At 35.2% G+C, this 17,785-nt stretch overlaps 1 protein-coding gene across 1 annotated transcript; it reads left to right on the top strand.

The window, feature by feature from the left end:
• Positions 1-404: 404 nt before the first annotated feature.
• On the top strand, positions 405-5,646 carry LOC112732350 (uncharacterized). The gene is made up of 15 exons (XM_025781053.2): positions 405-815; positions 912-972; positions 1,072-1,167; positions 1,277-1,426; positions 1,643-1,774; positions 2,272-2,399; positions 2,711-2,753; positions 3,228-3,311; positions 3,544-3,585; positions 3,741-3,811; positions 4,258-4,311; positions 4,420-4,525; positions 4,605-4,673; positions 5,104-5,247; positions 5,366-5,646. The coding sequence occupies exons 1-15, from the start codon at positions 634-636 to the stop codon at positions 5,513-5,515; spliced, it is 1,512 nt and encodes a 503-aa protein (XP_025636838.1). The 5' UTR covers positions 405-633; the 3' UTR covers positions 5,516-5,646.
• Positions 5,647-17,785: the final 12,139 nt, after the last annotated feature.

Raw genomic sequence — 17,785 nt, forward strand, 5'->3', positions numbered from 1 at the left:
CAATTTAGTCACTAGGTCATATTGGGAATAGAATTTTTGTAATTGAAAAAAATTACTAAATTAATAAATTTTCATAAATATATTTGGTAACATCTAATTAGGCATATTAGGTATTATATATGTTATCAATTAACGTTTTACAGCATCAATCTTTAAAGAAAATTGTTAATGGAGTAGCTAGAGGACAAATATGATTAATTCGTAATTTTTGAAGGACCAATTTGATTAAAAAAAATCTTTCAGGAATGAATTTGAAGAATGTCTTATCTTCTAGAGACTAATTTGAATATTAATTCAAAAAACTATTAATAGGATGAAAATTTTTTATGATAATTTTGAATTTGTGGATTAAATTTTTAAGAGGATTCTTTGAAAATAAATTTGAAGTATAAACAATATCGTGTACTTTTATTTAGGGATCTGGATTTGAATGACATTTTTAAATTTAATAGTTGAATATTTTTGTCAAATGGAATAAATTTTGTGTGGGTATATAAATAGTTTAATTTTTTTTTTGTGATAAAAAATGATTATTTATACTTAATTAATTAATTATAGAAATGATTATTTTTTAAGCATTTTCCTGCTAAATAATTAGGCTGGTGGAGTGGAGAAATAAACTTGAAGGCAGCCATGGCATCGTCGCTGTCGCCACCCAAAGTTCCGATGGAGCTCCACGTCGGAAACCGGCAGAAGCTTCTGGAATCCCTTCGCCAACATCTGCTTCAGTCAAGCCTCCTTCTTCGCGGCTTCGTCCTCCTCCAGGGTGGCCAAGAGCAAACGCGTCACGACACTGATCACCTCGAGCCCTTCAGGTTCTTCATTTCCACACTCGTCAACATTATTAATTAGTTAATAATCAATCATTTGCAGTGCTTACTGCCTGATTTCTCTTGCTTCGTATTTTGCAGGCAAGAGAGTTACTTCGCCTACTTGTTTGGAGTCAGAGAACCTGGTTTCTATGGAGCTATTGTTAGTTCATTTCATCTTACACAATTTTCCATGTACAATTAAATAATGTTTTTGATATAGTAGAGTATAGCTGATTATGATTTGTGTATGTTGTTTAAGGACGTTGAAAGCGGGGAATCTATACTCTTTGCTCCTCGGTTACCTGATGAGTATGCTGTTTGGTTGGGAGAAATAAAACCACTCTCCTATCTTAAGGTGATTCAATTGAATGATTAATAAGCATTGAGTATTCCTTCATGGATTTGCAAGTTAAATTCTGTGTTTTTGAGGGTCACATCTTTGGACTTTTTGATTCTTCTTGCAGGAACACTACATGGTTAGCACGGCATGCTTCACAGATGAAATTGCAAGTGTTTTGCAAGAGCGTTACAAGGGTTCGGGGAAACCCTTGCTCTTTCTCTTGCATGGCCTAAACACAGATAGCAACAATTTCTCTACACCAGCTGACTTTGAGGTTGTCAACGCTCTTCTTGTTGTTTTGATTAAGAAATGGATTAGTATAGTCATTTGCTTCCATTGGTGTCATATTATTTCTTACCCGATAATGTTGTTGCATCTGATCTCAGTTGCACCAATGCTGTTTGTTGTTATTCGTGATGACATGGTTGTACTTGCACATTTCTTCCTTTGGAAACTGGATTTATTTATATTTATAATTTGAATTTCTTAGGGCATCGACAAGTTCAATAAGGATCTGACAACTTTGCATCCCATACTAACTGAATGCCGAGTCATCAAGTCAGAAATGGAGATTGCTCTTATCCAGTATGCAAATGATATTAGCTCTGAAGCTCATGTTGAGGTAACTAATTGTCATGCCTAAATTTTTGCTTTTCTCCTGAATATTGTTTAATATTGATGTGAAATGTTCTGACAGCCATGGAGATAACTATCCCAATAATATTTCATTATGCATGTACTTTACAGAATTTCATTTGAAAACCCTTATAAACCATTATCTTCTTGACACCTATTTTATAGTTAGCAATAATCTTCTGAGTTTTTTTACTTTTTTTGTAGCTTTTAAATGAAAGTGATTATGGGAATTACCTTTTAGATTTAATGATATTTTCGTAGATAAAACAAGGTGCTGATATAGAACAAATAGTCCACAAAGAGGACTAGCTTCATTTACTTTGTTACATTTCTTCCCTTTTTATTCCGTGTAATGGATTTAAGTAACGGAATTAGGAACATTTGTTTGGGGTTTTAAAAGATATCCTATCTATTGGTAGGGGAAAATGATATATAATATCAACAAACTTGAAACGAATTTTGTTGTACATCACAATGAAACAGATTATGAGAAAAGCTAAAGTGGGCATGAAGGAGTATCAGCTAGAAAGCATGTTCCTTCACCACACCTACATGTATGGTGGATGTAGGCATTGCTCCTACACATGTATATGTGCTACTGGTGATAACAGGTACACCTCTTTGATAATGCAACTGTACACTTTTTTATTCATATGGTTCTTGGATAATTCGGTCTATGTCCATTTGTAAGGAATACTTCTTGGTTCTGTTTACCCATAGTAGAAACTGAGTAGTTGAAACACTGTTTAATTTGTTGCTTCATGCCCATATCTGTTCTGCAGTAGCAAAATGAAGGATCATTTACATTTTTTAACTTCAAGTGCTATTTTGTGATACCGTGCATGAAGTTTTCATATTATTTATTATTTATGTTTTTTAAGTAGCTGCATTCTATGTCATAAATATTTGTGCATCAATGCAGTGCTGTTCTCCATTATGGGCATGCAGCAGCTCCAAATGACAAGGTATGGCATATTTATTCCCTTGTTTTTTTGGTCATTATGTTTGCAGGCGATGCTATTAGGATTGATTGGCTATCAGAATTCTGGTCATTAAGATGATTGGTTGTTGTTTGCAAAATTTCTCTGTGCTATATGGTGACTTTATATCTGACAAATCACCATTCTAAAGTGTTGAAAGATTACTTTTTCTGACTCTTTTAGAAAGAGACCAAATAAGATTATTTCTTTTGTCTGAATTCATGGTTAGTAGTTGTTTACTCCTAAGGATTTCGATTGATTGGTTTTTGTTGCAAAATTTTGTGTGCTATATGTGACTTTATATGTGACAAATCAACATGCTAAAGTATTGAAAGCTTACTTTTTTCTTTTCCTTTAGAAAGAGACAAAATAAGATGAAGCTATTGTCTGAATTTCGATGACCAGTACTTGTATACTTCTAAGGTTGTGTAAGTTTTAAAAACATCCCTTTTTTTGTAGACTCTGGAAGATGGAGGGATGGCACTACTTGATATGGGAGCTGAATACCACTTTTATGGGTCCGACATCACATGCTCTTTCCCTGTAAGTCTATCCATTAGCAAATAAATCTGTTCTTTGCGATAAAATTGCGAGTAATCTTACTGTGTCTTCAGACATGACTGCTAACTTGGCATAGCACTACATATCTTTGCTGTTCTTGTATTTTATTGTTTTAGTTATACACTATCCTGTACTAATATTGTTCTGTTATTGTACCAGGCATTAGTGGTATGTGAATTCTCACTTTATGCTCAATTTATACTTTTCTGTGCAGATAAATCGAAAGTTTACGATTGATCAGTCTCTCATATATAATGTAAGTGCTTTCTTCTAATAAATCCTATTTTATCAAAGTCTAAACAAAGATCTTTACTTTGTGCACACTGCACAAATCTGTACCACTGCAGTTTAATCCCGCACTGCTGTGCATTTTCCCCTACAGTTCTTAGTTCCAATTTGCATGTTATGCAGGCTGTCCTTGATGCTCATAATGCTGTTATATCTGCAATGAAGCCTGGAGTATTCTGGGTTGATATGCACATGTATGATCAAATACCAGTATTGCTTCTGACTGATTCTGATAAAATACTGTAGACCCTAAGATGTCTGTGATCCTTGGTTTCAAGTGGTAATGGTTGTGGACAAGTAAAATTATATGTGCTTTATTTAAGCTTCTGGGTTTTTAAATATAACAATTTTCATGAGCAATTAAGTGTATCTCCTCCCCCCCGGGCCCCTTTTCTTTTCTCTTTCTCTCCCCTCTTCTTTTTCCAATATATTTTGGGGGTGCAAATGTGCAATTTTTGATATTGTATGCTGATTTTCAACGTTATTTATAATGAAAACAGTAAGACGAATTTATGCAGGGATCAGAAGTCTGAATGAGTTAATATCCATGGATGGGTTTTTTATATTGAAAATTCCTTTATTACTCTCACGTGAAGGTACATTGCATTGTTGCCTCTGATTTCCTTTTCTAACATTGCAGATTAGCAGAAAGAGTCATTTTAGAGGCACTAAAGAAGGGACAAGTTGTTGTAGGGTAATAACATTTTTATGTGTTTTGTTTATTGTCTTCATGGAGGGAAAACAAATTGAATCTTGATACTACCTCTTGTGTACTGTTAGCTAAATTGTATTTTTGGTGTAGTGATGTTGATGAGATGGTGCCTGCACGCTTGGGTGCTGTTTTTATGCCACATGGTCTCGGCCATTTCCTTGGTCTTGATACACATGACCCTGGGGGCTACATAAAGGTCTTTGTGTAACTTGCTCAGTCACATATTCCACTGTCTTTTTCCCCACTCATATAATGAAAGTTGTTCTGATTTGTAGGGTCTGGAAAGAAGAAAGGAACCTGGACTAAAATCATTGCGTACAGTCAGAGAGCTCCAGGAAGGAATGGTTAGTTATGGCTTTTTTGAGTTAACAGAACTTCCTATAATATGCAAGGGTAGTAGGCTAGTATCTGCCTATCTTGGTAGTTTACCATTTTTGTTTTCTATTGGGTTAATCTACATTAGGAATGACAGTAATGATACACCTGAAACTTGTTTTCTATTTTTATTTTTTAAAGGATAAAAAAAAAAAAGAATCTTTTTGGTTTATTAAGCCATCTAGCTGCCCTCTATATTCTATTTGAAAGATTTGTGACCCAAAGTCCCAAAGTCTTCATTGGAGCTTTACTTGTTAGTCTTTTGGGCATGGTAATGCTGAACGTTAAAATCAAAAGAATTATTATTATAATTGTGAACCCTTGTTTGCTTTAGTTGGTACTTGGTTTGGTAGTAGAAATATGAACTTGGTGATAAGTAACCTTGGTTTACTCTTATAGGTCATCACTGTGGAACCTGGATGCTACTTCATTAATGCTCTGTTATGCCCAGCCATGAATAGTCCAGAAACCTCCAAGTTCATCAACCAGGAAGTAATTAAAAGATTTAATGGCTTTGGTGGAGTCCGTATTGAGAGTGATGTGGTATGCGATTTGTTGAAACCTTGTTTGTCTATTTTAGTTTATCATTTCCATTTTTTCAATATCATTATGTAGGTGTAATCCTTATCTGACTTTATTTATATGTTTATGATGTATTCAGCTGGTTACTGCCGCTGGTTGCTACAATATGACCAAGTGTCCCAGGGAAATAAAGGAGATTGAAGCAGTGATGGCAGGAGCACCATGGCCTATTAAGAAGACTTTGTCTAATCATGTAAATGAGAACAGCTCTCTCTCGGTTTCTAGCTAGTTATATGCATGTATGGCATAGTTGTATAATATTAGAAAATACTTCCTCAGTGTGAGCTTTTCTTATCAGAGATGAGACTGCAAGTTTACTTAATAAATTCCAGTCGTGGAGGATCATAAATTCCGTAAGAATATGAATCACTACCAAGTCTCGACTCTCGAATTTCTTTTTTTGGGGACTTACTATGAAATCGTGTGTTTTTTCATTTGATTAAGCAAAGTTATTATATAATATACCCTCCAAAGGAACACACATAAAAAGCAGCAGCATTATCAGCATCATGGCCTTGGAGAAATGTTTAAGTACCACAGTAGGAACAGCAAGATTTCAATGTCTTTTTCCATTGTCCATTGTCTTAAAGGATAAAACTTGTTTTCCCAACTTAACAGAGGATTTAACAAGTCCTTGCTACACACAACAGTATCAAAGTCAAATTCATCTCTTTACTCAACTGGTGGTACCTCTAGGTAATCCCCTTTCGCTTTGAATGCTCATGAAAACTGAAAAGGTAAATGAAGGTGATTAGTAATTACCATTTACACAAGTAACACAACCCTTTTTTTTTGTGACTCGTAACACAACCCTTTGATAGCCTTAATTGCTTCTTGTAAGGTTTTGAATTTTTTCTTCACACAATAGGGAACTATGACTAGAAGCCATGAAAGTGCATATAGTGGGGTTGTGTTTTATGTAGAGTCAAACTTTTTTTTTTAAAATCATACTATGTATGTACTTTTTTAAAATACAGCTTATAGGAGGTACTGACGTATCACATGTTACAAACTTGGAGAATCAAGAAGTCCAAGAATTGGTTCCTTGGTTAAATTTTGTTGAAGTTGCAGCTAGTTAGTTCCTTGACTTAGTCTTAGAGGAACTTATCTCTCTCTCTCTCTCTCTCTATATATATATATATGAGTGTTCTTAGTTGTATAACGTGCTGTAATTCATTGTGATAATTCAATTCCATCTAATTTTTCTTCTGCTGCAAATTACTGGTTTTCTCTTTATTCTGTTTCTGTTTCCTAGTGCTATCTTCTTTGCATTAGTGCATTCTTCTTCTTTTATAACCCAACCTCACCATTATTCATTCAGAGCTATATTACTTTTGTGTAAATTTTATTGATAGATGATGATGATAATAATGATGATAATGCATTTTTCTTGCCATTATATGTATTAGTTAAATGCATTTTATTTGTACTCGTATTTTCATTAGTTGGGTATATAATTGAACGATGATAAACACCAAATCCATAAATCATTAATTTTTTTTCAACAATTGCTATATAAAATATCAATGCCATTTATATATATAGATGGCCCGAAGCGGATCAAGGAGGGCAAGGGGAAGAAGGCGTGAAATAAAATGTCAGTATGAATGCAATATGACAGATGCAAGAACAAGAAATTAAATATGAAGTTAGATGCGGCGGTAGTCCGCACGCATATACAAGTTAGTATGAGGTTAGATGTGGCAGTAGTCCACACGCATATACAAGTTAGTATATGAAAGCTAAATATGAAACACACGAAGATGAGGAACTGAATAATTTTTTATTAGAAAATAGATTGAAAACAAGAAGAGAAAAGAAGCGGAGCTGAAGAGCTTACAAGAGAACACTCAGAGCTTCTCTCTCTAACTTCTCTCTATGATTGAGTAAACTGAAGGGTGCCTTACAATGAGAATGATGCCTCCTTTTATAATTGAGGATTCTACTGTTTCTACAGTGTAGGTAAGCGTGACCTGAACTATAGCTACAGTACCGTAAAAGTTCGAATTTTGTTTTGGTGATCATAACTACATTTATGGGATTTTAATCACCACCTAGGCAAACTTCGAAACAATCTTCGTCACTTCGTTTGTCTTGATCTTGTTCATCACCTCCTTCTTTAGACGAGGACTCTTCGTCTTCTTGAAGTAAGCGAAGGATTTGTTGAAGCTTTCCTTTGATTGATTCTTTCGATTGGGAGGCTGCAAGGGCTGCCTGGATTTGTGCCTTCTGATTGAGAAACGAAGCTGTTTTTGGATTGGAGATCTTCTGATTATGAGGATTAGTTTTGAACCATTCTCTGACCTTTCCTGGATAGGCCATTGATGAATCAAATTGGGACCACCATTTGACATAAGCATGCCTCTGTAATATTGGGAATGATTTAGGGTGGTCTGACTTTGCATATTTGTATTGCCACGAGAATACCCAGGCTAGTGAAAAGATTGCGAAAAATTTTAACATTACAGGAACACATGTTTCCTAAACGTCAAATTTTGATTGAAAAATTTTATACCCTTCATCGGTAGGTGAGGGTAAGATTTCGGGGATTGGCCCAAAGAAGTCCCACCATTGGTAGAACCAATTTGGAAAAACATAATTTGATTTTCTTTTAAAATAGATTAGCCATGAATGTCTGTACTGGGCATTTTGAAACCAAAATACCTTAGTCCAAGCTTCCATGTAGTCCCAATAATTAAAACCTACTGGGTCATAGTTTTGAGAAAACTTTGGGTTTTGTTTAGATTGTTCCCAAATTGCTTTGGGGTCAAGACTTTGAGGATTTGGATTGTTGAATGGGTTATGAGGTCAGGATTGGTTTTGTCCTTGTAGTGTTTAATAGATACTGAGTCAGTATCTACTAAAATAAATTCATAAAATTGACGGATTTTATTTGGTGCAAATGGCTTGAAATGGAATTCAGTGGGAAAGAATTTTGGGATGACTTTGTTTGGTGAATTATCTCAGAATTCAGGCTCCATTTGAATAATGTTTGAATATTTGTTTGTGGACATGTAATTGGTTTGGGCCTTTTGTGTATTGGTAGTGATTGAGGATGTCTGTGGTGTCAAGACTATGGCTTTTTCTTTTGGTTTTTGGATGATTGTTTTTTGGTTGGCTACTTGGGATATTAGCTGAGCTAGGTCAATTTCTTCATCTGAGTCACTGCAGATGTCGGTCCAAGATTTTTTGTTAAGTTTAGTGAAACCTTGGTCTTGTAAGGCCAAGAGGGTTTCGATTAGAAAGGCGTAATCTGCCTTAGTCTGTTTGGCTTGGTTGATTGCTAGTTCATTAGATTGTTGGGCTGGATTGTTGGAGTGTTGTTAGGTAGATGACCCAGATTCATGATCCGATTGAGAACCTTTGGATGACCCTGGAAAGGCCAGGCGAATACCTCTGCCTCTGCCTCTTGAGGAGGCGATAATTGCCTTTTTAGGCATCTTGTGCTTGCTTGTCTCCCTGCAGATATTCACGTGTAAGAAAGTCAGGGAGAGAGTTTAAGTTACCCTTGATGTGCTCAATATCGAAATCAAAAACGCTTAGGATGGCTTGCCATCTGGCAAAAATTTGTTTTGATACAAGGTTTTTAACATCTTTTTGTAAGACTTCTTTAGCCGATTTGCAATCAACTCGGACAAAAAATTTTTGATTGAGTAAATCAGATTGAAATTTTGTGATGTATAAAACTATTGCTAAAATTTCTTTTTTGATGGTGGAATAGTTTTGTTGAGTACTATTCCAATGCTTTGATGTGAATGCAATGATACACTCTTTATCATGCAATTTTTGTTTTAAGATACCACCATATCCTAAATCAGATGCATATATTTCAATGATTTTGAATGCATGGGGAACAGGTAGGTACATACAAGGAAGATTGCGAACTTTGGTTTTAAGAAATCTGATGATCTCAGAATGTTTGTTTGTCTAAGGTGGAGGATTTTTCTTAAGCCTATCATGGAGAGGCTTAATAAGATTGTTAAGATTTGGGATGAATTCCGTGACATAATTAAGACATCCTAGGAACCTCTGGAGTTGAGGTTTGTTAAAGATATAGTCTGGGAACTTTTGTACAAATAAAATTGATCTTTCGATTGGGGTTATAGTTCCTTGGAAAATCATATGACCAAGAAAACAGATTTTTGTTTGGAAAAGGACAATTTTTGATTTAGAAACAGCAAGTCCGTTTTTTTGGATGATGTACATAAAAGTCTTAACATGTTTGAAATGTTCTCCTAAAGTTTGAGAGAAGATTAAGACATCATCTATATAAATGATTGCAAAGTTTGAATATGGATTAAAAATATCGTTCATGATTTTTTGAAATTCAGATGGGGCATTTTTCAGACCAAACGACATTACAATCCATTCATATTGTCCGAATGGAACAGTAAATGCAGTTTTATATTTGTCAGATTCTTTAATTTGGATTTGCCAAAACCCAGATTTCATATCAAATTTTGAAAAGATATTTGCTGAGTTTAGCCTATTGAGCAAATCTTTTTTGTTTGGGATAGGATAATGAATCAATTGTAAAGCTTGATTCAAAGGTTTGTAATTGATGACAAGCCTGGGGGTTCCTTGTTCTATCTCAACTTGCTTATTGACATAAAAAGCTGAGCAGGACCAAGGACTCTTACTTGGACAAATTAATCCTTTGTCCAGAAGATCTTTAATCTCTTTTTGACAATGCTGCAAAAGCTCCTCATTCATTTGAATGGGGTGAGCTTTTGTAGGGATTCGTGATTCTTTGAAATCTTTTTCATAAGGAAGATCCACAATGTGTTCTTTCCTTTCCCAGAAGGCATGAGGCAGATCTGAACAGATAGACTTTTCAATATGGTTTGAAAGATTTTTTATTTTATCTTGAATCCTTGGTTGGGAAAGTTGGGATTCAAGGATTTTGAAGGAGATTTCTTCTTTCAAAAAACAAATCTGTTTGGTTTTGGATTCAATTAGGTTTAGGGATTTCTGGATTGGTGAGTCTAGAAATTCAAAGAAAGTTTCCTATCCATCCACATAAGAGGTAATTCTAGGAAAATCTGCCATGTATAGATACAAAAGGATTATAAAAGGCATCCCCAGGACTACATCGTTTTTGATATCCTTTGCTATGATGAAATTGGTCGAAATCCTAAGATTACCCTTTTCAACAAAAGCATTGGATAATTTGAATTTGATATTTAGTCTTTCAGCCGTTATCGAGCTAAGACGTTCAGTAGTCTTTTCAAAATACTTTGTGGTGATCAGACCTTCTTTAATACAATTTGAATCTGCACCTGAGTCAAAAAGTGCTATGGTTTCAAGAACAAAATCTTTAACGACAATCTGGATATTAATACGACATTTCATAAAAGAAAATATGTTTATTATTCTCAATATTTCTTTTCCATCATTGTCGTTAGAAATTTCATTTTCTTGTTTTTCAGAAAACTCAGGATGGTTTATAAGAGAATCAAGTTCTTCATCATCAGGCTCTTCTTCTTGCATTAATTGCGAAAGAATGAGTTGATGATTGTCTTGATTTCTTTTGATCTCTCGGATTTCCTTTTTAAGGTTGTTGACCTTAGTATGGAGATCCTGAATGGTTATAGGACGAATAACTTATTTTTCTAATTTTTTAAAAATGGGTTTAACATCATATTTATTATTAAGGACAAGATTTTTGGGTTTCTTTCCCTTTTGTAAAGATTTTTTTAATTTCAAAAGAAAGTCTTTCTTTTGTTCTGGATCCTCAATAGCCTTTATAGCATCAAATAAGAGATCTTGATCTTTAGATAAAACATTAATTTGCTTGACATCAGAATCTGAGGATGATTCAATATCATCAATTTGGATATTATTGATATCATCCGAGGATTCTGGTCCAGAATTATCGTCTGAACTTTCAATTAAAAGATTGTTAATCTGTTCCTCAATCTGGGGGTCAAGGTTCATATTATTAATCTTTCCTTTTAACTTATAGTATTTGCTAACATGTCCTAGTTTTTTACATGTATAGCAAATAATAGGGTTTTTCTGGGGATACTTTTGGAAATTCTTTTGGAAACCTTTTTCATTCTTAGTTCTTTGAAAACTTTTTCTTGGTCTTCTGAAATTCTTTTCAGGATAAGGTTTAAAAACTTTTTGATTGGATGATCTTTTAGATTTCCTAGGGTGACAAGCAGGAAGACCAAATTGTTCACAGAAAGTTCCCAAATCAATACGGTTTTGTTTTTTCTCACGAGCAAGTTGCCGTTGGATCTTATCATCTTGACAAATCTTTAGAGCAACTTTTTGGATGAAAGAGATAATTTGGCCATAACTTAACGCATCATAGGGAATTATCCCATCCAGTTAAGCTACGAATTTTGTCCCTTACTTTATCTCCCAGGGATTTGGGAAGTCCGGCCAGGAATTTTTCCTTCCAAAAAGGTTGTTGACTGTCCTCTCTGGTATAGACCCTAGTAAGAAAGGTATCTTTGTACCATCAGAAGTCGGATAAAGTTTTGCATCTGAGATTGAAAAGTAATTCGGTAGAATGATCTTTCCAAAGAGATGGGTCACCGATGAAATGGCTTGCTATTGTGAAGACTAAGGTGTTAACAGCATCAGGGATAGGCTCCCCGTCATCACCAAGGATGGGTTTGTTTTGATCATTAACCTTTATGGCATAAAAGATTGATTGTTTTTGGTCATCAGAAAGGTAGTTATCCCACCAACCTTTGAGTTGACCGGAAAAACCAGAAACAATAACATTGGCTATTGCTTCCTCAGAGGTTTCGTGAGCAGCTTGATAGGTTGTCCCTACCATGGTCATATGCTGAAGCATACTCATGATATTGTATTCGGTTTTACCATCTATGTTCCATTCATAGACATTATTGGCATTGAAGCTGACAAAACCTAGTTCTCATTCTTTAAGAGCTAGGTCAGGAGCAGATATACGATTATAACTAAGCCCAGAGGGTTTGGTTAAACCCTTCCACTTAGTCATGGAATTGGTCATGATTGGGCTAACTTTGAGAGATGATTTACCTGAATCATCACTTTGATCTGAAGAGGACTCATTTGAGTCTTGGTTAAGAGCATTAATGGCTTTGGATGCACGAGTCTATATCCGAGATGTAGATTCACCAGAGTTTGTAGGAGTTTCAGGGACAGTAGTAAGACGATTTAAAAGTTGGTCAATCTTTTGCATGACTTCTAAATTGCCGGATTCTTGTTTTAAAATAGAAGTTTTAAGACTTTGTTTAGCCTTGCTACTTATTTTGAAAGGTTTAAAAAGTGGTTTTTCAATAGTTTTGGAAGTAGAGGCTTCAGGAGCTTTTTTCAAAGACAAAAGAGATCCTGAAGATGAAAGGTTGTCACCCAGACATTGTAAAAAGCTATTAGTATAATTTGATTGCTCAATGAGATTTTTAATATCTTTTGGGACGACAGCTTCATCTACATTTTTTGTTTTAAATGGAGAGGCCATAACCGGGTTATGTCCTTCCGTATTTGAAATAACAAAAGGTCCTTTTGGAGAAAACTCAGATCTGATTAAATTTCCATCTTTAACTTTCCATGTTGAAATAACATTTGCTGAAGGTGAAATCTTTTTTGTTTTTAAAAGGATAATCAATATTATTTTTGATAGAATAAGCATGAAACCATTCAAAGAAAGAAATATGCATTCTGACTTCATTGAGAAAATTGTAATATTTTTCTTTGAATGATGAGATTTGGGAAGCTGTATATGTACGTAAATACCATTCTCTATGGAGATCATACTCCTTAGAGTAAAGATTTTTACGTAGGACTTCTTTATTTATAACAAATTCTGTGCTATTCATGGGCACCATCATTCATAGAAGAATATGTTGGAGATTGAATAGATTTAGAAGAATATGTTGGAGATTGAATAGATTTAGAAGAATATGTTGGAGATTGAGTAGATTCTAAATCAACATCATCATCAGTTTGATAAAATGGTTGAGAAATGTTTGATTTATTTTGTACCCTAGAAATGTTTATTTCAGAATGTACGGGTCTTGAAATTTTTGAAAACTGAGATTGAGAAGTCACAGAAAAAGATCTCCTTGCTGAAGAAAAATCATTAGATGTTCCTGCTTCAGATCTTGAAGAAAAAGAGTTTCATCTGTCGAAGAAGATCTCTACTTTTCCTGATTCATCTTGTTTTATCTCTCGCAAGAGAGGTGTTTGTCTAGGTTGCGTTGGAATGGCTCGATCAATTGACCATGACTGGGGAAGGTCAATTTCATCCCACTTAATGAGCCTTGGGACCGTGACGTTGGCCTTTGTCATGTCTGTGACAAACAAAGTGGTTTCACGGTCTTGGGATTTAAGAACTCTGGAATTACAAGTGTTCATGACCTTGTATTGAATCCTATAGATTAAAACGACTGGGATGGATCCTTCCTTCATGTTAAGACCATGAATTCGGATGTTTAGGAAAAGAGAGTCAAGGATGTTAACATCCAACAAACTGGCCATTTTGTTTGGGAAACAGTTGAAGTAGACCGGACCGTGTCCAAGGCTTGTTTCAACTGTTCCAATTAAGGAGTCTTGGAAATCATTGTGCCTAATGTCTCTAAGGCACATAAGGATGGAAGCATTCAAGCCTTATCTGATGAGAGCCTTGACAGCGACTTGGACACACCCTATATGAAGATATTTGTAGTGGCGGGCATGTTCTCTGACAGATTGCTTAGTTAAAAGATGGAATTCCTCACCGGAGTCAGGTCCTAGAGGAATATTGTTTTCAGTGGTTTTGATAATGTAATCAGACTTTCGTTTGTTGTCATTAGGGACATATAACTCATCTTGAGGGATATTTGGTATTTCCCAATTATCTATGGCTTGATTGATATCTTCGAAGCAAACTTCTTCTTTGAAGATGTTATGTTTGGGAGAAAGTTCCTCAGTCCGAGTTACTTTCTTAGTAAGAGGATTGGAAGAAGAATGGGGTAAAGAAGAAGATGATGAGGATCCCCAATGGAGAGACGTCTAGAGAGTGTTCGGAAGAATTTAGACATATTTTAAAAATATGATATCATTGCCCTCCTTTGGTTCAGAAAGAACATATATATTATCACTAAACTATCACTCAAATTTTTGGATCTGGGAATTATAACTCTTTTTTTTCAATCAATCTTTAGATCCATAGCCACCAGGAGTTCTTACGTTCAGATCTTATCACTTTCAAGAACATCGTCAAATTAGGACCATTCCAAAAAAAATGGTAAAAACTGGTTAAATTCGGTCAAACCAGCAAGAACCGGCAGTCAAAAACCAGTGCACGTACATGGTACACCTGTGTTGTTGAGCGCAGCACTGAGGCACTCTAGTGACGCGCATGTGGCCATTGTTTCTCTCTGAATCAATAACACTATAAGATCATCTCTAGTAGGAACTCATTCCAGTCCCTATTTTATGACCCACCTGTCATAAAAAGTAACTCCACATCAGCTTTTGCATCATAAACAGTAAATAGGAACTCAAAGCAAAACATATTTCTCTTCTCCATTAGGAGGAACTAACTTTAGTCCCTATTGTGGCCCACTTAATTAATTAAAATATTTAAAATTAATGTAATTATTTTTTTAATAATATTATTTAAATTTATAAATTTAAAAATAATTCACTATTAAAAGATATTAATATTAAAAAAATTCATATGTAACAATAATACACAATATATAATTCGGGATTACACTAATTTGTAAAATTACTTAATACAAAGAAAAGCATAATTAAGCTCTATAGTTGACGACAAGCATTGTGAAATTGCCATATGTGTTCAATCAAGTCCTCTTTCAATTGTCTATGCTGCTGCCTATTTCGAAGTTGGGCATTTCTTTGGAGAAATTGATGGTACGGTGCAAAATCTTCCTCTCCTAAATGAGGTTCTGATAAGCCATTTTCGACATCGTCATACTCTAAGCCTTGAGCAAAATTTTCTGCATAAGTGTCTCTTTCATTCTCAACAATCATATTATGCAATATAATACAAGCTCTTATTATGGTGCCAAGCTTCTTCTTTTCCCAAAAGCGAGCTGAACCACGTATAATTGCAAAGCGTGCTTGCAACACTTCGAATGCTCGCTCCACATCTTTTGTTTGCCCTTCTTGATACTGTGCAAATAACTTGCGTTTCTCCCGTTATGGCTTTGAGATTGATTTGACAAATGTGGCCCATTCAGGATAAATACCATCTGCTAAATAGTATCCTATAGTATAATTATTACCATTAATAATATAATTTACCTCCGGAGCACAGTCATTTAGAATATCATCGAACACTGGAGAACAACCTAACATGTTGATATCATTATTTGAACTAGAAACTCCAAAGAACGCATGCCATATCCAAAGGTCTGCAGATGCTACAACCTCAAGTATTATGGTTGCAACCCCACGATAACCACTCATGTACATACCTTTCCACGCCTTTGGACAACTTTTCCATTGCCAATGCATGTAGTCAATGCTACCCAATATGCCAGGAAAGCGACGACCCTCCGCCATTTGTACCAGGCGTTGTACATCATTTGGGATTTGGTTTTCACAAGTATTCATCCTTGAACACCGAAATGACACCTTCAACAAATTTTTCCAAGTATTCAATTGTAGTGCTCTCGCCTATGCGCACATAATCATCAACAACATCAGCTGCTACGCCATATGCTAACATCCGTATCGCAGCGGTGCATTTTTGGAGTGGTGACAAGCCTCTTCTTCTAGTTGCATCAACCCTCTGTTGGAAATACGGAGAGACGTTTGAGAGAGCGTCTACTATTCGAAGGAACACATGTCTTCTCATTCGAAATCTCTGTCAGAAAATGTCAGCATTATACACCGGTTCATCTGCAAAGTAATCTTGGAAAAGGCGATCATGTCCTGCTTCTCGATCTCTGTTGATCCATGTAAGAGGAGTTGGGATAGAGCTTCTATCAATATCTTCTTCTTCTGAATCTTCGAATAAACATTCATCGATCCAATGATCTATGAGTGTGTTATCTTGCCGTCTTTTTTTGCCATACAAAGCCTCATTAAACATATCATCAAAATTTCTAGCCATATCTTGAAATGTAATTTTTAGTACTCTTTCGAGGTGAGAAACAAGAGTTGAAATGGAGTTGCAGAGTCATTGATAGTTGATATTTATAAGTATGTCTCCAACAAGTACCTACTTCTCAACGGTTAGTTTTACAACGGCTACTTAACGGATAGTTTTGCAACGGCTAATTAACGGATAGTTTTGTCTTGTCTAAATTTAAAATGGCTAGTTTTGCAATGGTCACTTTCATGAACAATAACGGCACAATAATATTGACTAATTTGAAAAGTTACATCAGAAATAAATAAAACAGACTACATCACATACCAATAATATGCAATAAAAATAAGAACATATTACGTAACTCTACGAATACAAGGAACCATTAAGTAAACCACTTAGCGATTATTTTCTCACATGCAATCTCATAAAGAGCTCGTCATTTTTCACTCATTGTAGACGTGTCAGCATTAAGTATTTTCATATCCATTTCCCTTTCCATTTCCTTAGCCATCCTTTCCATTTCCTTTTCTTTTGCATTTATCTCCATTTCTTTAATATACCTCTGAGTTTGTAATTCTTGTTCTTTCATTGCCGCTTGAGTTTGTAATTCTTGTTCTTTCATTGCCACTTGAATTTGTATCTCCTTCTCCTTCATTGCCATAATCTTTGCTCTATGTTCCCTCTCCTCTTCTCTTTCTTTTTTCCTATCAATTAGTTCCTTTTCTCTAACATTCTTAATATCTTCCATGAGAGATAGTTTTTTAACAACCGATGATTTCTTTTTGCTAAGATCTTCAGAAATTTATGCTTTTTCCTTACTTTTTTCACTTGCTTTTCTTTGATCCTTGTGGGCGAATGGGAGAGTCCACACTGGGTTCGTCAGCCAACGGTGTTTCTGGTTTTGATGAGGATGAGTATGCTCTAGTTGCACTAACCTTGGTTCTCTTTGAGCCTCCACTCTGTGTAGGTAGTTAGCTTCTCCATTTTTCTCCAAACGAAGCATATTCTAATGCCTTTCAAAAGTCAATTTCTGACCATAATGTGTGGAATAAAGTTTATAGGCCAACTCCTTTATATCATCAGCATTCGAACCACTCTTTATGTTTCGACTAGCTTGATCGTAGCAACCAGCAAATTATGCAACTATTTTGTTGATCTTATACCATCATTTCTTACATGCAACTGCCCCCCTTTTTATGTCGGAGTTGAATTCCACACAATAACTATGAATTCGACTCCAAAATGTTTCGCCCTTTTGGTTGGTACTAACTATAGGGTCGGTTGAAATATTCAACCATGCACTAATCAACATCTCATCCTCTTCCCATTGCCAGTATTGAATACTATCTTGCCTACGATTTTTAATGTCATCTTCATTGAGGTCGATAGCATCTAATCCACGAGGGTTGGCAAAATCTGAATATTGTGAATTTGGACTACATTGTATCAGAG

The sequence above is a fragment of the Arachis hypogaea genome, chromosome 13 (genome assembly GCF_003086295.3).
Source record: "Arachis hypogaea cultivar Tifrunner chromosome 13, arahy.Tifrunner.gnm2.J5K5, whole genome shotgun sequence".
Taxonomy (NCBI): Eukaryota; Viridiplantae; Streptophyta; class Magnoliopsida; order Fabales; family Fabaceae; genus Arachis; species Arachis hypogaea.

Coding starts and splice junctions, on each gene's coding strand:
- LOC112732350 (XM_025781053.2), top strand. CDS start 634: ATGGCATCGTCGCTGTCGCCACCCAAAGTTCCGATGGAGCTCCACGTC. Junction 973..1,071: donor CTGGTTTCTATGGAGCTATT/GTTAGTTCATTT, acceptor ATGTTGTTTAAG/GACGTTGAAAGCGGGGAATC. Junction 4,312..4,419: donor AAGGGACAAGTTGTTGTAGG/GTAATAACATTT, acceptor TTTTTGGTGTAG/TGATGTTGATGAGATGGTGC.